Raw genomic sequence first — 22,047 nt, 5'->3', positions numbered from 1 at the left:
AGAGAAACACCTCATCCATTAGCAGTCACTTCCCATTTCCCTCTTCCCTCAACTTCCTCATAACTATTGATTTACTTTCTGTCTCTACGGATTTGTCTACTCTGGGCATTGCACATAAATGGAGACAGACACTATATGGCCCTTTGTATTTGCTTTCTCTCACTTATCAAAGTGTTTTCAAGGTATTCATGTTGAAGCATATATGAGGATTTCATCCCTTCTCATGGCTGAATGATTTTGCCTTGTACGTATATGCTTCATTTTATTTATCTATTAAGCGATTGATGGAATGCCACTAATTTTTCTGTGTCTTCTTCTGTCACAGCTCAAGGGCAGAGTGTTCTTTACATGACCTAGGGCATGAAAATCCTAGATTCACATCGTGAGGAAATAAAAATACAATACTTATTCTTAGGAAAATATTCAGGAGGCAGCAAAGGCTTCATTCTTCCTTCATCTTAGACCTAAGGATTCCCCATTGAGGAGCATCTTTCCTTCTTTTCTACCTGTTGTTTGAACACGTCCTCGACATGATGGAGAGGGAGAGGGAGGAGGTGTGGGCGTCAACTTCAACAACTGAAGGAGGGGACTCTGTCCTGTAATTGGCTCTTTCTTTTTCGTTTCCAATGTCTTTGTCACATGTTCAAGGTGACTGTTTCTACCACCTCCAAAAGGCTACATGGACAGGTTTTCCACCTTCTACTTGTGGTTTTTCATGAAAATGCTCTGCACATCTGCGTTGGTTCTGAGTTTGTGTCTATGTAGCTAAAGGAAGGAAATGAATTCAGGTACATTTCAGCTTTTTCCCCTAAATATCTTCTGTTATGAAATGCATCATTCCTAAAGAACATGCGTGAAATGAATATTCGCAAATTAAGAAAGACTAAGAAACGAAAACCACAGGTACCCATGGCTGGATCTACTCACCCAGAGCATATCCCTCTATCCCACTCCCTTATTAGCTACTGTTCGACTTTCGTGTTAATCTCTCTATTGATTTGCTTTACATTCCTCCCCTATACCTTCCTAGAACTGCATCCACAAACAATATAGTTTTGAGATGGTGAGAACAAGCAACACAGCAGCTGAGTGAGGAAAGGATAATGTGTCTCTCGGGTGAGGCCCCAGGAGACATTCACCCCAACAGAGGCTCAAGCTTAGTTTTGGGTGGAGCTTCACGGGAATTTATTGGAGCCTCTCCTGAAGACAACAGACAAGGCCCCAGAGGCAAGAGAAGGGAACCTAGATTTGGGTGTGGTCTTGCTGGACGTGGGCCAGGTCCTGGCTCTCTGGCAGGAATATTGGCAGGGGATTAGGCACCCCACATTTTCTGCTGCCTAGTTCAACGTGGATTCCAGGGATCACTTCGCTTGGAGGAAGAGAAGAGATTATTCTTAGCTGTTGGGACAGTGGAGACTGGGTCATTTCAAGACAAGCCTAGCCCAGTCAGGAAACGACAAATCAGGATCCAGGCCACACACCCCCAAACATTACAGGATGGTGCCATAACTATCTTCACCTGGGATAAGTCAGTCTTCTCAGAGGTGAATCTGTACATCTATTGCCTATTGAGGAGTTATCAGTGGGAGGTCCCTATTAGAAAGAAGCAGTAGAGGATACAATATTCATGATGCACACAGGGTTTTCCTCATGAGACCCTCAGACTCATCTCTGCCTGGCCTCCCCAATCCAGAGACTTGAGTTTTTCCCTTTGCCACAGACAAACCTGTGCAGGGAGGGGCTGGTGGGCAGTTGTCTACCAGCCTCACAACTAGGAGGAGAGAGAATCTGGAGATCCACCTGCTTCTGTAACCACTCCCACTTCTAATTTTTCGTTTATCTCAGCTCCTCACTTCCTACTCACAACTGAATGAAAATAAAATATATTTCAGGTTGGAACCTTTGCAGACTTGGGACTGGGCTGTCAGGTCTTAGTCAGTTACCACTTGTCACCTTCATCCTGGTTTCCAAGTTTGTGTTGTTTTCGACTTCCCTGTCTCTTGTTCTCTTACATAAAATTCTGACTTATGGCTATAATGCTCCATAGGTTTAGTGGGGTTTAGGAAGGAACAAACATAGTTGTATATTCACTCAATTTTACCCACAATACACACAGTGAAAATTCTCTTGTGACTGGAGTTTGTGTTGTGAGGATCGGGAGAGGGAGACAGAGAGAAAGAAAAGATGTAATAGGTTTGTCAAGGAACAAACTCGTTTAGTTGACATTTTTGTAATAAATCAATAATCAATGAAGCCAAAGAGGGATGTGGAAATTTGTCCACACAAATAAGAATTGGTGATAATGAGCCTCGAAATGATTTTCGTTACATTTCTAGTGTCTCGTGGGTTGGTTGAGCTTCCGGATATGTGTGTATTTTATGTTACTCTGTGTCCTCTCCTTCAGAAACCCTAATAATATGTTTATGAAGTCAGCTGACTGGTCCCACACTCGCTGATGATATTTCATTTTCATTTGTAAAAGTTTATTTTCTCTTCCTATGTTTTACATAAATCAGTTTCCTTTGCTATGACGTCTAGGTCACAAATCTTTTATTTCGGTGCCCAATCTGCTGTTAATTCCTTTAATCCTTGTGGTTTTCATTGGCGGTTGTTCCGTCTCGTGCTGCATTATATTTTCTATCTTAGTCAACATTTTCTATCTCTCTATTCATTTAAACAGGCTTTGTCCATGTTTCTGGGACCATTACTAAAAAGCTGGTTTAAAGTCTTTGTGAAATAGTTCCAAAGTACCTGTCATGCTGCAGTTAGACTCTATAACTGTCATTTCAGTTGAATTTTTTGGTTCTTCATATGTAAGTGATTTTGGATTCTGTCCTGGATATACCCAACATTATGTGATGAAACTATAGGTCTTGTTTTAACCCTATCTTGATATTTTTGTGTCAGCAGACAATCTGTCCAGTTGAGTAGAGGCTCTCAAGTCCACCCAGCGTTCAGTGGAATCTGGTTTCTATGTTAGTTCAACTTAGAAAACTTTTGACTTGGTATTTGGATGTGTCTAAGTGTCAGGTACACAATGGCCCATCTGGGTTCTGGGTCGTTGACTATTCCTTAAATCTTTTCCCAATACCTTTATAACGTGTTAGATTCTATGGAAGCTCAGATCAGAGAGAAGCCTAGGAATCATAAATAATTATCAGGATGACTTTCTCAAGCTTATTCCTCTACACAATTACCCAAGAACTTCTGGTTCCCTGGCTTTGCCCGTTTTGGATTTAAGGACCAAAAAAATAAAAAAATAAAAAATAAATAAAAAACTTAAAAAAAATTGTCAATTTAGTTTCCCTGTACTGCTGACCACTTCCTCTGACAGTGTCTGTGTCTGCCCCTAGAGGCAAGAGTATAAACTGCAAGAGAAACAATGGGTTTCCAGGACACCTCTTAGAAAAAGCTCTGAAATAGAAACACAAGATCACGACCTCCACTGTCACTGCTGACCCCACAGGAGATGTGGCTGGTTTCTGGGACATGGGGAACGGAGAAGGAAAATACAGAACAAAAGAAATGTAAATGCCTTTAATTAGGAGTTCTCTTTCTCTCCCTGAAGCTTGAAAAAGGGAACACCTCCTGGAACTCTTTCTGTGTCACACCCATGTCCATTCCAGCCTTCCTGCCGCCTTGAGTCTAGGCCTTGGACATTGAAGGAAAAATGGGGCACTCACCCAGTGTTCAATGATATATAAAGGCAGTCTCTTCCCCTATCTGCCTTGTACAATTAACTTTCTAGGTACTCAAATAGATCCTCCGTGAATTCTGTACAGGTTTTAGAGTTGCATTTTGTGATAGAAAAGGGTAGTTGGTGTACACTTTCTGCATCATAAATGGAATTCCAACATGAAAAACTATATTTTAAAAAATTACATCAGTGAACCACTGGCAATTGAAAAACAAGAATTTTAAACTAGTTAAGGAAAGAGAGAATTGTTTTCCCAAAGGTTCTTCTGTGTTCCATGTTTGGGATATCATTTTATCATGTTCTGTGACGCAGTGAAGTGGAAGAAAACAAGCAGGAACACATCTTTGTTTTCAGACCAATAGAGCAAAGATAAGTGGATGCAATCTTTGGAAAATATAGAGTTCTTAGTAAATATCACTATTGCAGACATACAAATGCCCCATCATCACACCTTCACTCCCCTCTCTCAGTGATCTCTCTGTACATCATACAAAACAGCCAGTGGGCGTATAGTCCTCATTTCTCAGCTGCAGTCGGAGGCTGAGAAAAATTAAGTCACCTGCTTAAGATGCAAAGGAAGAATGGAAAGAAGCAGAGATGAGTTTGGGACAGTGACTCCTGGCCGGTGTTCCTTGGTCCTCCCACAGGCTCTCCGACGCGTGCACCTGGACATTCCATGTGGCATGTGGTGAAGGGACTGATCATCCTGTAGGATATAACGCTGCAGAGGCTTTAGCATGAAAAAGTGGGGGTGGGGACAGTGATAAGGATGAAACCGGGGGAGAGCCCACCACCAACCACCCACCAACAGCAGGTGTTTCCCAGGTGTGGGTAGAGAAACTTTCTCCTAACACCAGTGAGACCCTTAAGAGTAGGCGCCCAGCAGAGGGTGCTGCCGACTGTGTCTCCAGCCTGAGAGGGTCACAGAGACAGTCACATGACAACAGAGACACTAAAAGTCCAGGAGCTCATTGACATGAGAGACTTCAGCAGATCTTTCTCACCTATCAATCAGGTATAAACAGTTCAAGTTTCCGTCCCTCAGAATATACTTGTCAAAGTGTTTTCTTCCCTCTACCTATGTTCTCTCATTCCAGGATGTAGAAATATATGGAATCTGGTGGAAGGTCTGCTGGGGAGGAGGAGGAGCAGGTGCAGGAAGCAGATTTGCATGGAGGCCCCTCCCTCCTCTGAGGCAGTGGGAGGGGATAAGAAAGGTCTGGGGGAGCCAGGCCCAGGGTTGGGGGCTCAGAAGGTAGCACTCTTGGGGTATCTGCACCATGGCCTGGGCTCTGCTCCTGCTCACCCTCCTCACTCAGGGCACAGGTGAGTCCTCCGGGAAAGAGACCACAGGGACATCAGGGCTGATCCTCTGTCTCCTCCTCCTCAGGTCCTCCTGGGCTCCCGCACTGAACTCACCAGAGTGTGTTTTCCTCTCCTCAGGCTCCTGGGCGCAGTCTGCCTTGACTCAGCCTCCCTCAGTGTCTGGCACTCCTGGGACGTCGGTCACCATCTCCTGTGCTGGAAGCAGCAGTGACATTGGGAGTTATAGCTATGTCTCCTGGTACCAACAGCACCCGGGCACGGCCCCCAAACGCCTGATTTATGAAGTGACAAAACGGCCCTCAGGGATCCCTGATCGCTTCTCTGGCTCCAAGTCTGGCAACACGGCCTCTCTGACCATCTCTGGGCTCCAGCCTGAGGACGAGGCTGATTATTACTGTTGCTCACTTACGAGCAGTGGTACTTACCACAGTGGTGCAAGTTCATGGGGAAGTGAGACCAAAACCTCCTCTGAGCTCACTCAAGTCTCCTCACTCCTAAACTCAGACTTTCATTTTTTCCCTTGTCATTATTTTGTTTTGAAGTAGTTAGAAACTTAAAATTTTAATGGTGATAAAAGAACACTTATTTAACTTTCCCCTGATTCTCTAATTTTTAACATTTTATCATATTTTCATTTCATTATATTTCTTTGTTTTTCATCTCTCTCAGCCTATATGTGTATATGTATGTGTATGCATATGCGAATATGTGTAATTTTTGTTTGTGTATATATATGTATAGGTACATAGATATAAATATAAATATACATACATAACACACACATAGCTTATTTATTTTTGGAATCATTTCAGAGTAAGTTGTATCCACCAGCACTTAATTTTAATACTCTATTTTATTTCAAGAATTCTCATTGCATAGTAGTCATCATTTCAAGGTGTACGTATAATTCAGTGGTTTTTACTATATTTGCCAAGTGTGTGCATCCGTTACACTCTATAATTCTGGAACATTTTTATCCCCGTAAGAGAAACACCTCATCCATTAGCAGTCACCTAGAGACCCTTAAGAGTAGGTGCCCAGCAGAGGGTGCTGCCGACTGTGTCTCCAGCCTGAGAGCGTCACAGAGACACAGTCACATGACAACAGAGACACTAAACGTCCAGGAGCTCATTGACATGAGGGACTTCAGCAGATCTTTCTCGCCTATCAATCAGGTATAAACAGTTCAAGTTTCTACCCCTCAGAATATACTTGTCAAAGTGTTTTCTTCTCTTTACCTACCTTCTCCCTTTCAAGGATGTAGAAATATTTGGAATCAACTGGCAGGTCTGCTGGGGAGGAGGAGGAGCAGGTGCAGGAAGCAGATTTGCATGGAGGCCCCTCCCTCCTCTGAGGCAGTGGGAGGGGATAAGAGAGGTCTGGGGGACCAGGCACAGGGTTGGGGGCTCAGAAGGTAGTGCTCTGGGGCATGTCTACCATGGCCTCGGCTCTGCTCTTCCTCACCATCCTCACTCAGGGGAAAGGTGAGTCCTCCGGGGAAGAGACCACAGGGACATCAGGGCTGACTCTTTGTTTCCTTCTCATTAGACTCACCTGGGTCCCAGCACTGAACTCACCAGAGTGTTTTCACTCTTTTCAGGGTGTTGGGCCCTGTCTTCCCTGACTCCTCCTCCCTCAGTGTCCAGGGCTCGGGGACAGATGGTTACCACCTCCTGTGTCAGAGGTTATGATTTTATCTCCTGGTACCAACAATTTTTGGGCACGGCCCCCAGACTCTTGTTTTACATTGTCAAAACTCAGCTGTCAGGGTTCCTGATCACTTGTGTGGCTCCAAGTCTAGCCACATGGCCTCTCTGACCATCTCTGGACTCCAGCTGAGGTCAGGGTTGGTTATCACTGTTATTCATATATGAACAATGACACTTACCTTAGTGGTGCAAGTTCATGGGGAAGTGAGACTAAAACTTGCACTGTGTTCACAGGTTCCCTCCTTGTTCTGAAGATGTTTCCCCAACCCGCACAGATGTGGGTTCCTGCAACATGATCTAGATTTCACTTTCCTCTCAGCTCCTCTCTCCACTACAATGGTTTCTGTCTTGGTGTAGAATTAACCCCTGGTTAGTTGCAGAATGTAAAAGCATTTACAAGATTCTGCAAGAGTAAGAAAATATTTATTTGAAATAAAGAGAGAGAGAGAGAGAGAGAGAGAAAGAGAGAGAGAGTTCTGTTTGGAACTGGCAGAAGTTTTGCCAGGGCAGTCTGAGAGGGAGAGCTGCGGAGACAGAGGTGTAAGAGAGAGCTACTGGCAAATGGAGTCTAACCAGGGTAGAGTCCAATGGGGGACAGCTGCCCCGATGAGAAGGAGTGCTGGTGTTTCATATTTTCCATGTAGGAGGTAGGGTGCTTGTCAGCTTGCAGGGGGGCTGCTGTTACAATTGTCTTCTCCTCGGAACTGCCCTGTTCCCATCTATGATGGATGTCAGTTTGCAGGGGGTTGCTGTTGTGATTGGGAACTTTTCTGTTCCTACATATGATGGATGTAAGATGCTGTCAACTTGTAGGTGACGTACTAGCCAGGGGATTCAGAGCCAAGTGATTAATATTCAGCTCATCCTTGTTAGCCCACAAGCTCGCTCCTGTTAACTCTTTACTTGTCTCATCTATTTCCAATAGGAAATATGCTCTTGGGCTTATGGGACAATGACAGCTTCCTCCTTACCTGTGTGATGTGGTTCCTGAATGTGCCAATCTTTCCAGCTTTTCAAACAGCAGTGTTATGGTAAATTTCATGTGTTAACTAGACTGGACATAAGGGATGCCCAGAAGGCTGGTAAAACATTTCTATATTTGGGAAATTGTCTCTAGAAGAGATTAGCATTTAAATCTGTAGACTAAATAAAGCAGATCACCCTTGTCAATGGTGGTGGGCATCGTCCATCAGCTGAGGGGCTGAACTGAACAAAAAGGTGGAGAGAGGGTAATTTGCTCTCTCTGCTTGATCAGAGATATTCATCTTATCTTGCCCTCAGACATTGGTACTGCTGGTTTTTCACTTTTGGGACTCAGACCAAGAGATACACCACCAGCCCCCAGTTCTCCAGTCTTTCAGCTCAGACTGAATTACATCACTGGCTTTCCTGGGTCTCCAGCTTGCAGACAGCTGATTGTGGGACTTCTCGGCCTCCACAACTGTGTGAACAAGTTTTTACAATAAAATATGAATATATGTGCTGTTACTCTAGAGAACCCTCACTAATACAAACTTAATACAAATTTGGGTACCTGGAGTCAGTCGAGAGTAATGGAATTTTAATTATGAGGGGTTTTTTATTGATCCTATGGTTTCTGGAATTGGCGGTTTAATCTGACTAGATTTAATGATGCTGATAGCTCTACTTCCATTAGTTAAAAAAAGCGCCGATAGTCCATGTCTTGAAGTGTTTATAGAAATAAGCAAAATATCTGCACTGGATACTTCTTATCAACCACTTATAAGAAACATGGGGAAAAGTGACTGTATACGATGCGTTCAGACATTTTTGGAACACTAAGAAATATAATGATGTTGGTTGCTTGCTCCTGATGTTGCTGGACAAAGTAGTAAGAGAAAGAAATGAGCTCAGGGATTTGAATTCCCAGCTCAGGGGCCTCATAAGTGACCTAAGAGCTTCTAGGTGTGACCTGAAGGAAAGCCTTAGCTCATGTAGTAGCTGGACTGAAATTGCTGAAAATCAAATGCAAAACCTCATTTTTTCAATTGGCTAAATTACAGCACAAGTTGAACTCCCAGCTTTGAGGTGCCTACTGTTAAAGTGAGGACAACGATTGGGATAGAATAGGATCCGATAAGTTGGGATGGAATGTGTGGGAAGACCCTGATGAATCCAGGGACATTGAACCCCTCAATTCTGATGAGTCTTCTTTGCCAGTGAAAGAGGTCTCCCCACCCTCAGTGGAAGAAGCTACCATGCTCTGCCCACTCCCCCCTTCTTGGTATAGGTCTTCCCACCTTTGTCTGAGGGAATTAAACCAGAATTGCTTGATGCAAAGGTAATGGCCCCCTTGAGGCTGTTGCCATGAAGTTCAATGCTGATTATGCTCAGGACCCACCCACTCCACCCTCTTTGCTTCTAGATCTATAATTAGACACAAATCCCAGCAGGTCCCTAAAGGTGAGGTACAGAGTGTGACCCACAAGGAGGTACATTACACTCCAAAAAGACTACTTGATTCTTCTAATTTATATACACAGAAATCCGCAGAACAGAAATCCCATGTGTGGGAATGAATATTAAGGGTGTGGGATAATGGTGGAAAGAGCATGAAGTTGTATCAGGCTGAATTTATGGACTCATTAAGCAGAGATTCAGCATTTCATGTTATATACAGCTCAGGGAGTTAGACGGAGCTCTAACAGTTTGGTTGGTTGGCTGAAACAGACCAAAAGGTGACCCATAGTGAGTGAATTGGAAAAGCCAGACCTGCCTTGGCTTAATGTAGAGGAAGGTATTCAAAAGGTAGGGAGACTGGAATGTTAGAATGGATTTGTCATTTAAGACCTATTCCCCTACACTTGGAGAGTCCAGAAGACACACTTCTCACCAATACTTTGAGAAATAAATTTGTGAGAGGAACCTCAACATCCTTGAAGAACTTTGTGGTCACTCTTCTCTAGGCCAGACCTTACAGTGGTAACTGCAGCCGCCCAATCAGAAAACCTAAATGCAATGGGAGTAATTGGGTCCTGGGCTGGCAGGGGCCAAGTGGTGGCACCAACTGCCAAAGGCAAGGTGGGCAAAGCAGCAATCAGAATCATCTGACTCATGCAGACCTATGGAGCTGGCTAGTTATCCGTGGTGATCCTAGAAATGAAATAACAGGAAGCTTACTAAATTCTTACTTGATCTGTATAAGCAGAAAACTTCTAGGTCAAGTGAACAAGAAGTCAAACTCAAATGATAAAAACAGAGAGTCGTGGCCCCTCGGTCAATTGCTAGACTTGAGCCAGTCTATAGATCCAGAACCCCTCGAATGCAGAGGAGGCTGAGATTCCTTTGACGAAGGACCTGGGGACGTTATCGAAAATGTATACTGTGACTCTTTCTCCCAACTTTCCCCAAAGTATCCAATGGTCTGTACGGGAGTAACTGTGCATTGGGAGAAATGAAATAATCAGACTTTGCAGGGACTACTGGACACTGTTTCTGAATTGACATTGATTCCAAGAGACCTAAAACATCACTAAGGACCCCTAGTCAGAGCAGGGACTTGTTGCCTTACAGCTGCCAAACTGTTTGTTCCCCCGCGCTCTTTCCAGGATTTCACAAGGGAGTGCCTCAGCAAACTGAGGCCCGATGGAATCATATCGGTCCCTCCCCTTCAATGGATTCCTTGGGATTGTGTGTGTGTGTGAAGGCAAAGTACAAGCTGGAACACAATGGGGACTTTCGGAAAGACAGCCAGCAGGCCATGTAACACATAGATCTTGAGATTAACAATCTTTATCTCCTCAGAAGTTAACCAATAAAAGCTATGCATTGGCCCGATTCAGGGCTCAGTCCTTGAGACTTGAGTCCCTTGGCCCCGCTTGTACTCTATTCTTGGCCACTGTCTTTCTTAACCCTGCACCACCCTTCTGGCTTCGCACAGCTCTTGTTGTGCAGGACGCGACAGGGACTTACGGAGATCAGGTGATCAATGGAGTGTTTTCTCAGGTCTGTCTCACTGTGGGCCCAGTATGTTCCTAAATCCACTCTGTGGTTATTTCTCCAGTTCCAGAATGTAGTTACCTTGTGATTTGAGCTGCCTGTCATGAACTGGGTGTTATCTGACCCACCACGCCATAAAGCTGAGCATGCACGGCAATGCTCCATCATTAAATAGAAATGGTATTTATGTGACTGGGCCCAAGCAGGTCTTTAAGGCACAAGTAAGTTGCACGAAGAGGTGGCTCAAATGCCCATGTCCCCCACTCCCCCTACACTGCCTTCTGTCTCCCAACCTGCACCTCTGGCCTTATGGGCAAGTTCCCTATGATAGGTTAACAGAGGAAGAGAAGTCTCGGGGCTGGTTTATAGATGATTCCGCAAGAACAACCCAAAAGTGGACAGCACTACAGCCCCTCTCTGAGACATCCCTGAAAGACAGTGGTGAAAGGACGTCTTCCCAGTGGTCAGAACTTCCAACAATGCTCCTGGTCATGCACTTTGGAAGCAGAAATGGCCAGATGTATGATTATATTGAGTCATTGGTTTGACTGGATGGTCAGGGACCTGAAAGGAACGTGATTGGAAAAATAGTGAAAAAATAAATTTGCAGAAGAGGTATGTGGATAGACCTCTCCGAATTGGAAAAAAAAAAAAAAAGAAGAAGATAATTGTGTTCCATGTGAATGCTCACCAATAGGTGACCTAAGCAAGGGAGAATTTTAAAAATTGAGTGGATAGGATAACCCATTCTGTGGATACTAGTTAGCCTCTTTCCCCAGCCACCCCATCTTCATCCAATGGTCACATGAACAAAATGGCAACTGTGGCAGAGAGGGTGTTTTATGCATAGACTCTGAAACATGAACTTCTATATACCAAGGTCAACCTGGCAGTCTAGACAGGGCTACTAATAGCCCAGACCCTTCGTGAATGAAAGTTTGGGTCACTTCACTAGGTCAAGAACCATAAGCAGCTGAGGTACTTGCTGAAGGCAAAGGGAATACAGAATGGGTAGTAAAAGAAGGTAATTATAAATACCAGCTGTGATGACGTGACCAGTTATAGAAATGAGGACTGTAATTGTCATGACTATTTCTTCTTTATTTTGTTATAAATATATTTTTGTGTGTGATATACATATATTAAGCAGATAGCGCTGTTTTCTTTCCTCTCTTATTCCCTTATCATGTAATTGAAAGTAATGGAGGAGTGCTTTTGATCCATTTAGGGTTCAAATCTTTGGGAGGCAAATAATCTCCCGAGACTTATTGGTGCCTCTGTCTCCAAGGTTCCAAATCCCTGAAGCTGAGTGAGTCGTCTTACAATGTGGTGGCCACCATCCAATCGAATTGAAGAGAACAGTGACGTATCTAAAATATCCAACCGAGCCCTGAAGAATGGGGTCACATCCACCACTCCATCCTCCCTTCAGTTGTCCCCATGAGGACTGGGGAAAGCCTTAGTAAATAAACACCCAACACAGAGTTTCAGGTTCCCTGATTCCTCAAGTGCATAAGTGAAAAGGTTTCTGGGTGGATCAAAGAAGGAAGTATCCAAATGACTACACATATCTCCTTCTGTCAGAAGGCACTAGGGGGCACAGCTAGTATTTGGGACAGAGTATCTGGCTAGATTTTAGGACTTCTAAGCTTGGGTAGACCCAGGAGCTGACAGCTGAACAGGCCAGAAGGAGATATTCATGAGCACTGCTGTCATGGTGACCCTCCACGTGACCCCGTGCTCTTGCCACCTCCCCAAAGCCCAGGGAGTCTGCCCTGACCTGTGCAGAGGCCCATGAAGAGGACAGTGGTCCAGGACATGTTGGTGAGGCTCCTGAAGACACTGCTTCCTAAGGACCTCGCGGATAGAGCTGGACTTGAAATGGAGCAGTTTTATTTGGAGGTTTTCAAGAAAGCACTGAGGATTGTTTCAGAAATCAGCCAGAGGCCCAAAGTTGAATCTGTCAGGCCTGAGATGCTTTGGGGAAAGGAGACTTTTGGATGTTCAAGAAGCAGGGGGCACTGTGGGACCACGCCTCTGTTTGTGGGGACCTGGACCCAGCTGTGAAACTTTTCAACTGACAGCATTTGCATTTTCCATAAGTGCTCAGCAAGCGTGCCTCAGCAGCTGTGACGACCCTCACCCTCAGGGAGGGCGGGCGACAGGAAGAAGGAAAACAGAAACAAAGCCCTCACCACCACCCACCTTCTTTTCCACCCACCCTTCATCTAGCAGAGTGTTTACCAGCTGGGACTCAGTCCTAAGTACAAGCAGGAAACTGGGTGGAGATTTGCATGGAGGCCACCCTTCAGTGAAGAGATGGAGAAGGTGGAGAGTTAAAGTTGGAGGAGTCCAGCTCCAGCTGCAAGGTCCTTAGGAAGCAGTGTCTGCAGGAGCATCGCCAACATGTCCTGGACCACTGTCCTCTTCATGGGCCTCTGCACAGGTCAGGGCAGACTCGCTGGGCTTTGGGGAGGTGGCAAGAACAAGGGGTCATGTGGAGGGTCGCCCTAACTTCAGTGCTTATGGGCATTCCCTTCTGTTCTTTTCAGCTGTCAGCTCCCAGCCTGTGGTGACTCAGGAGCCCTCCCTCACAGTGATGCCTGGACTGACAGTCACTCTCACTTGCTCTATGAGTACGGGACCTGTCACAACGGGGAATGCTCCAGGATGGTTCCTGAAGAAACCTGGCCAAGCACCTCAGCAGCTCATATACCATATGGACAAACGCCCGGCATCTGTCCCCAACCGCTTTTCAGGCTCCATCCTCGGAGGCCGAGCTGCCCTCACCATTGCTGGGGCGCAGCCTGAGGATGAGGCTGAGTACTTCTGTATAGTCTGGTACAATGCGCCTGCTTCACAGTGATAGCTTCTAATGGGCAGCTGAATCAAAAACATCAGTGTACTCAGCCTGGAGTAGCAGCACTGTGAGCAGAGAGAAAAATCTCTGGGCAAGGGATGAAACCCACCAAAAAACCAGTTCTGCTCACGCAGCCAATGTTTGGACTGGATATAACGTTCTTGGGACAAATTTCTTTCCTCCAGAGCACTGTGGGTGCTACCTCACTGCTTTGCTAGTGTTCAGTGCAACAGGGAAGAGGTATAAAATGGTATGAGTTTCATACTTTTGGGTCACAGGACTCTTGTTTGGGGAATTTATGGAAGTCTTTGAAATAAATTTAATTAATTTGAGTTTGAAAACTAGATAATACATGAACATTGGCAAACAATTTTCAAATGATACCAGTAGTGGATGCTATTGGTGCCATGTTTCAGTCAACTTATTTAAAAAAAAAAAAATTATTTAATTGGATTTTGGGTCTGTCCCTGAAAGACAATCTCATCTTCCAGCAACAGAGGGTGCTCTGGCTACTTGCTCACATAGATATCCTTCTCTGGAGATATGCGTGTGGTTCTCTGAAGATTGACATTGCCTTGTGAAGAGGTGCTTGGAAACTACGCACCTGCTTCTGTAGCCAATGACTGACTGGTGCGGGGGTACACAAGCTCTGCTCCCTCACCTTAAGGGTCATGCCCTATGGTGCAACGTAGGCTCCAGAGCTCCCCATAGGATCAGACAGAGACCAGATTTTACCTTCGAACCTTTCCTACCCTGCTCCCCTCTCTCCCTTTCTGGTGTCTCTCAAGAACACTCCTCAGTAAATCACATGGGCCCATGGTCGTCTCTCAGGCTCTGCTTCCAACAAACTCACATCAGACTTTACAGGAGGTAGAGTGCCCTGGTTCTTCATATCAAAAATCATCACATTCTTCTAGAAGCAGGTGAGGCATACGAGGTTCTGACAATTAAGTTCGAGAACACATCCTAGAAAAAGTGCTACATACCTCACTGCTGAATATCACTATGGTCACCTTCAAAGTACTCCCCTTGGGAAGCTATGTACCAATGCCAGTGCCTAGTCCACCCTTCAAAGCAATTTTGGAACTCTTTTTTCTGGAATGGCCATCAGAGCTGTCTTCATATTACTGTTGATGTACTGAATATCATCAAAATGTCTTCCTTTCAATATTTCCTTTATCTTCAGGTAAAGAAAGAAGTCATTGGGGGCCAGATCAGGTGAGTAGGGAGGGTGTTCCAATATAGTTATTTGTTTACTGGTTAAAAACTCCCTCACAGACAGTGCCATGTGAGCTGGTGCATTGTCATGATGCAAGAGCCATGAATTATTGGTGAAAAGTTCAGGTAGTTTTCATCTAACTTTTTCATGCAGCCATTTCAGCATTTCCAAATAGTCAACTTGGTTAACTGTTTGTCCAGTTGGTACAAATTCATAATGAATAATCCCTCCGATATCAAAATTTTAGCAACATCATTTTGACTCTTGATTTGGGCTGACGGATTTAATCATAGAGAATTGGCTGACTTCCATTGTGCACTTTGATGCTTTGTTTCAGGGTAATATTGATACATCCATATTTCATCACCAGTGATAACACAGCCCAAAACATTGTCTTGCCTCTCCAGGAGGTCTTGGCAAACTCTCTTTTGCTTTTGTTCATCAGTGATCACCTTTGGAACCATTTTCTGCACACACCTTTCTCATGCCAAGATTTTCAGTTAAGATTTTTCTAACTGTTTCTCTATTGATGTTTACTTGGTCTGCTCTGCTTCTCACAGTCAGCCAATGATTTTGATGCACAATTCAATGAATTTTTCTAATGTTTTCGGCTCATTACTGGCCGCCCTGACCTCTCTTCATCAGTGACATATTCTCTCTCCTCAGAAAAACATTTAACCCATTTGTACACTGCTGTTTTCTTCATGACATTATCCCCATAAACTTGGACTAACATGTCCCTGATTTCATTTCCGTTCTTGCCAAGTTGAACAAGAAATTTAATGTTTGTCCATTGCTCTAGCAAGCTCATTCTCGTGACAGCACACAAAAACACGAAAGAACAATAATGAATGCTACTCAGCAAGACACTGCCACATGTCAACACAAACACAGCTGTGAGACACTGATATACCAAGGTTATGAAACCTTACCGAGCTGTTTGTCCAGTGCTGCTAATGTAAGTGCATGGTGGCAAGTTCATGAACTTAATTGTCAGAACTTGTATATCACTGCCCCATTCTTTATGAAGCTACAGAGTATTCCATGCTCATACTTTTGCCAAATGGACCCTAATGATTATCACTAAGACTTTGATATTGCAAATAACACCACAATGAATAAGCTTTTGTACAGCTTTAGGTTCCTGTGTGAAAATAATCACAGGATACATTTTTAGAAGTAGAATTGATGGGTCAAGGGATGAATGAGTGTTTGTCATGTCCATTTAGTATTGTCAGATTCTCTTCCACAGAGGCTGTGCTGATTTGCAAAGCCAGAAACAAATATTTGTTGTTTGCCAATCTCAGATGAAAAATGACATCTTGGTATAGTTTTACTTTGCATTTCTTCTATACATTTTGAGGTTGAGCATCTTCTCAAAAGTTTTGGTGCTCTTTATATTTTAGCAGTTGGTACTTTTTCTTAAAGGACCAGATAGTAAATATTTCAGATTTTGTGGGTCAAGAGTCAAATTTGAGTATATTATGTAGGTACTGAAAAAGCCATTTAAAATGCAACTATTTAAAAGTATAAAAAACATTCTCAGCTTGAAAATCATACAAAAGTAGGTGAAGGGCCAGGTTTGGCTCACAGGATGTGGTTTAATGATCATGTTTTATAGGATTATTTGAAGTTTGGAAGTTTCACCAGCATATGTTCTAGGTGCAGATCTGTTTGCTAGAAAGGCCATATTTTACCTCTTATAATGGCTGGAGGTCTGTCTTTGGGTAAGGACATATTTTTCTTATTTATTTGATTAGATTTGGGTCTGTTCAAAATAGCCCTTATGCCAAAATCTCATAGATTTTTATCTCTGTTCTTTTGCTCTGAGTTTTGGAAGTATTTCAGTATCATAAACAGTCTCCCCCTGGATGGAAAATTAGAAGATGGCAGAGGAGTAAATGGGCAAGGTAAGCTTGTACCAAAATCTGGAATAACCGAGTGCAGGCTCAGAACTATTCCTGAGAAAAGAGTCTTAATATCAGAATTGTAACAGAGACCAAAGCCAAACTAGATCAATGAAGTTTGGATGACTTTTTTTAAAAACATGTAATCAAATGTAAGTTTTAAATGTCTTGGATATTTATGTAAGCAATGGAAACTGTAAAACATGGAACTTAATAATGGGGTGAAGAAGAGAGCGTGAGATCATAAACTGTAAAGACCCCCCAAAATAAGTCATTAGTAAAGGAACAAGAATCTATTAGTAGAAATGCACTTACGTTGCAAATGATTGTTTTCCGTAAATGCAAAATGTTTCCCTTTCTCTTGGGTATAGGGAACCATCTCACGGAACATCCTTCTTCCCTAGGGTCAAGAACACCCCTACCCTGCAAGAGAAACTGAAAGTCAAGTTGGAAAATTTTGCACTTTTGTGTAATGCTTGGAAAGTTCCTTTATTTGCACATTAAAATGCTGATGCCTGAATGCTAAATTTGAAATTGATAGTTAATATGCATAAAAGAGATTTTCTTTTGACTATACCATTTCTGTTTATGATTTATCATAGTTAATTGGGAGATATTCTGCTCTTAAAATAATTCAACGTTTTGGTATTCTTGTTTTATTTTCTGTATCAACTATGGCTCTTTTCCAAACTCTGTCAAAAATATCCCCTGATTACTGATTATTAAATTTAATTGCATAGGTATTTAAATGATTAACTTAAATTATTTCAAGGGTGAACAGAAATAATTTCCCCCATATCTAACTCACAAATGTTGACATTCATATGCTCATCTCTTTCAATCTTGGCAGGTGAAGTGGGAGTTTTGAATTTGCTGGATACCCAGATGATAACAGGAGAGAAGAGGAAAAACTCCCTAGAGGAGAAACTCCTTAAAGCCGTTATTTCAAAAAGCCTACTGGGTTTCAATGCATTTTCTGCCCCGTTCTGACAAGTCAGCAAACAGATTCATGGCTCTGTGAGATATTCTCATTACAGCAGTAGTGGGGAGTGCTTTTTTCTTGACAGTGAATTTAAGTGACTTTTTAAAACTCAGATGTGGGGACAGAGCCCCAGAGAGTAGTTTACAGGCTCTCGGCCTCACGTGGAAGGGTGCTGGCTCGTGTGGTGGATGGCCGGCAGCTGTGACCAGTTAGCCGATTGGCCGCTGGTATAACTGCTGCGGCTACGGAGGATTGCCGAGGACTGCTGAGGATTGCCGAGGAGCCGAGGACCCGAGCAGAGCCGAGGAAAGCGGAAGAGAGGAGAGGAACAGGGTCGAGAGAGTGGAGGAGAGTCCTCGGTCGGTTGGTGGAAAGGCGAATGGCAGGTCACGCGTCCGGTGGGCCCAGCCTCCAGTGAGACCATAGTGGTATGACTCCCCTACCTATGGCTCCGTGGGTGTTCCTTTTTGGCCTCACCATATCCTGCGTTCTTATATGGGGAGCGGGACCAGAGACCCCGCAGGCCGCCCCGCCTGAAAAATGGCGCTGCGAGCAGGGTCTCCGGCACGACATCAGATTATTCAAGAGGATAATTAAGTTTCAATTGGGAGTGTTTGTTTCAGTGGTTGGGAGGCATATTTAGTTGTTTCATTAGGATGAAAATATTTATAGGTGGCGACAACATATTATAACGTATATAATTGATGTAGGAATATTTTCCTGTGGGTCTCCAAATGATGTAGATGATGTTGGATCTGCTGGCAGTTTCTAGGTGTGGGCCGGGATCCTGTCTCGTGAGACCAAAGAATGGAAACACGGACCAAGCAGAGGCAAAGAGTTTTAAAAAGAGGATAGTTTATTGAAAGCAAAGAGTCAGAGCTCCCAAGTGGGAGGGGGTTCCCTTTGGGGGTACCCCGTGACTGAGGCAAGAGCTCTTACTTTTTTACCTTCCCTTGCCTGTTTGGGGAGGGGGAGCTGTTTGAAGCAGGGAGCTTGTTTGAAGAAGGGAACGGGCGCCTTCTAATGAAATTCGTCTACCAGGTTTGTTCTGCTTACCCATCCTGGAGGAATTAGCAAAGTAACCCACTCTTTACCTATCAGATCTGCTCCATTTATCAGGCCAAAAGGAATTTTATGATTAACCTCAAGGCCTTGTTGCATTATGTCCTGGAGCGAAGGAGTGATTTCAAAACCTGGAGTTTTAGGATAAGGCTGTCTTTTGTTTATTCCACCAGGGACCTCCCTGTCTACCTAGGGACATGCTAGCTAACCTGTATTAATGGTTTATAATAAATCAAGCTCTATATGACTTTGTGTCAGCTACAATGACATTAAAAAAAAAAATCCCAAGACTCAATGGTTCAAAACAGTTAGTTATTATGAGACAACTTCCAGAATGGTGACATGACAAGTTCTGCTGTCTCCTCAGTGAAACAACCAAACCAGCAAAAATAATTTCAACAAAAACCTCCAACCGCTTAAAGTCTCCAGAAAATTGTTCTAAGGAAAAACAGCAAATGAAGAAACATTTGTTCAAGAATATCTACTAAATCCTAGTAAGAATAACAAGAATCTGTGACACTTGAGCCATAACTCACTCCCTCCATCAATCTCAGAAAGGCCACTCAGGGTGGGTGTGGCCAAGAATATGGGGTTCCTTCTCTCTCCAACTCCCAGGCAAGGGCTATGGTATCTCTTCTCCCTGGAATAGCAGGCCACCATTTTTTATCCCCCAAGGTTTATGTAGCAGAAACAAAATTCCAGGTGAGCCAGGAAACTTTCTCCACCGGCCCCTACTCATAAAATGGAGGCTCTACTCTAGGCTTAGCAGGCTGAAAATATTAGGGCCTCAATCACCCTCACCTCAGCTCACTCATAGAGCTATGCTTCCAAGACAGGAGAGGTAAGTGGAGAAAACCAGAGACTACTTATTGCCCTCACCTAGAACCCTCCTTGTAAATCGTGGGGGGAGGGGCGTCATTCTGAGAAAAGTGGGCTGCTGATTTTCCTCATTCCAGGTCTGGAGCAGAGATTTTGGCCAGGAGGAGAGGCAGAACATAAGAATACAGACACATAAAACTCTCCCCAAGGGAGCAGACTTTATTTTGAACAGAGTGTGGGGAAGATTAAGCCTAAGGGTGTTCTCTAAAACAGTGGAAACTTTAATGGTAAGCACTGGAGGTAAGCTTGTGAGCAACAAGCTAAACCATAAATCAGCCAGTTAAACAGAGAACAAGGGAAGGAGAGAACTCTTAAGAAAAGCTCTCCTGGGATCCGATCCTTAACGACTGGCCTCAAAAACTGCCCTTGCAAAGCGGCTTGAATATAATTGGATCAGATTGTGGAGGGCATTGTCACAAACAATAGAGGAATCAGCTGACAATTAGTGGAGCCTAATATCTGCCTGTGATGCCAGCAGAGACGGACAAGTTAACAGAGATATCAGGAAAAAAGATTGTTAAAGAGAGAGCCCTGCTAATGCTACTGTTATCTCAGGGTGACTGCATTTCCAAGGCTGTGTATCATTTCCGTCTTTCTAAATGTATTAATCCATACGTTATGGTCTATAATATGATCTTTCCTGAAGAATGTTCCTTGTGCATTTGAGAAGACTATGTATTCTGATGTTGTTGGGTATTCTATAGGTGTCTGTTATGTGCAGTTGTCCTATACTCTTGTTCATGTATGGGAGCAAAATGAGATTCACACTGCAGGGGAAATAGACTTCAGAAATAATGGAGGCCAGAAGACAATGGGATGACATATTAAAAGTGCTAAAAGAAAAAGAAGTCAATCAAAAGTCTTACATCTACCAAAACTAAAAGGAAGGTGAAACAAAGGATTTCCAGATAAAAACTGAGAGAATCCATTGCTAGCAGAACCACCATTCAAGAAATACTAAAGAAAGTTCTTTAAGCTGAAAACAAGTCACCCCCAACAGTAATTCAAATCCACAAAAACAAAACAAAGACAGACACAAAAATAAACAGTACCAGTAAATGTAATTATGTAATTATAAAAGACAGTATAAATGCATCTCTTCTCATTTCTTCTATACACTGATTTAAAAACGAATTGTATAAAACAGTGTATGTAAATATTATTTGACAGTAGAAGCACAAAGTAACTGAGTTGGGGCAAACAAAGCTCTATTGTAGTAGTGTCATACTATAGAAATGACACAAGATTGTAGCTCCAAATTGAAAGAACAAATAAAAAGAGCTACAAATGGTGAAAAAAACAGAAGGTAACTATAATAAAGTCAATAAATAGATATGTGTTCTCCTTTATTCTCTCCTTCTTTAAAAGACATAAAATTATATAAAGTAATGATCGACACAGTTATTGGGTTTGTAGCACATATCGATGTAATATCTATGGCATTGGTAACATCTTAAGAGGTCGTTAGAAAAAAGTATATAAGAGTTATATTTCTGTATCTCACTATAATTAATTTTATATAAATCTGAAATACATTCTATTATATTAAGGTACATAGGGTAAGCCCTAAAGTAACTACTAAAAAAATGACTAAAAATTACAATGAAAACAATCATTAAAAAGTTGAAATGAGGGCGGCCAGATGACTCAGTTGGTTAGAGCGCCAGCTCTTAACAACAAGGTTGCTGGTTCAATTCCCACATGGGATGGTGGGCTGTGGCCCCTGCTACAAAGATTGAAAATGGCAACTGGACTTGGAGCTGAGCTGCGCCCTCCACAACTAGGGTGAAGGACAACGACGTGGAGCTGATGGGCCCTGGGGAAACACACTGTTCCTCAATATTCCACAATTGAAAAAAAAAGTTGAAATGATAAATTGGAAAATATTCACTTAATGCAAAAGAAAGGAGTAAAGGAGAAACTGAAGATCATAAAATCCATGAGATATAGAAATCAAAAGTAAAATGGTAGATGTAAATTCAACTATAGCTAATAACAACGTTAATGTGTGGAAAGAGATAGAGATTATCAAACTGGATCACAAATATATAACTATACACTGTTTAGAGAAAACACACTTAGATTCATATCTATAAATAGGTCGAAAGTAAAAGGATGAAAAAGATGTATCATGCAAACAGCGATCATAAGACTAAAACAAAAAAAACTTTTACTAGAGATGAGGAGGAACATTTTGTAATGATTAAAGTGTCAAACTATAGAAAAGATATGAAAACATAAAAATTTTAAACATACATGCACTTAACAACAGAGTCCCAACACACATGATGCAAACACAGAATTAAAGGGAGTAAAAATAAATAATAATATTTAAAATAATACTTAGAGACTTCATATGCTACACTCAGTAATACATATATATATACCTAAGATTAACAAGAGGAGACACGAACAAGAGTATAGGACAACTGCACATAACAGACAC

General features: G+C 42.9%; 1 protein-coding gene, 2 long non-coding RNA genes and 2 gene segments (V, D, J or C); all 5 read left to right on the top strand.

Moving 5' to 3' along the window:
• LOC109439166 (immunoglobulin lambda-1 light chain-like) overlaps positions 1 to 22,047 on the top strand; it is a 556,184-nt gene that overhangs the window by 316,204 nt on the left and 217,933 nt on the right. The gene's annotated exons all lie outside the window — the stretch shown is intronic.
• LOC109439815 (putative non-functional immunoglobulin lambda variable 1-50) overlaps positions 1 to 22,047 on the top strand; it is a 364,704-nt gene that overhangs the window by 133,495 nt on the left and 209,162 nt on the right.
• Positions 4,901 to 22,047, top strand: part of LOC141569198 (immunoglobulin lambda variable 2-18-like) — a 197,741-nt gene continuing 180,594 nt past the window's right edge. The window contains 2 exon segments of the V gene segment in view: positions 4,901 to 5,023; positions 5,141 to 5,448. Of these exon segments, the coding sequence occupies positions 4,978 to 5,023; positions 5,141 to 5,448 (354 nt within the window).
• On the top strand, positions 5,799 to 8,271 carry LOC141569202 (uncharacterized). 2 transcript variants are annotated; one of them, XR_012492665.2, is made up of 3 exons: positions 5,799 to 6,198; positions 7,658 to 7,763; positions 8,014 to 8,271. It is a non-coding gene; the product is annotated as an uncharacterized LOC141569202 (long non-coding RNA). The 2 variants fall into 2 exon arrangements; XR_012492666.2 differs by lacking the exon at positions 5,799 to 6,198 and adding an exon at positions 6,224 to 6,507.
• Positions 12,549 to 13,998, top strand: LOC109439745 (uncharacterized). The gene is made up of 2 exons (XR_016022449.1): positions 12,549 to 13,138; positions 13,245 to 13,998. It is a non-coding gene; the product is annotated as an uncharacterized LOC109439745 (long non-coding RNA).

This window comes from Rhinolophus sinicus, chromosome 9 (genome assembly GCF_057876585.1).
Source record: "Rhinolophus sinicus isolate RSI-liver-muscle chromosome 9, RSI-T2T, whole genome shotgun sequence".
In the NCBI taxonomy this organism is placed as follows: Eukaryota; Metazoa; Chordata; class Mammalia; order Chiroptera; family Rhinolophidae; genus Rhinolophus; species Rhinolophus sinicus.
The sequence above is the reverse complement of the archived record's forward strand: the minus strand, read 5'-3'. Positions and strand labels throughout refer to the sequence as shown.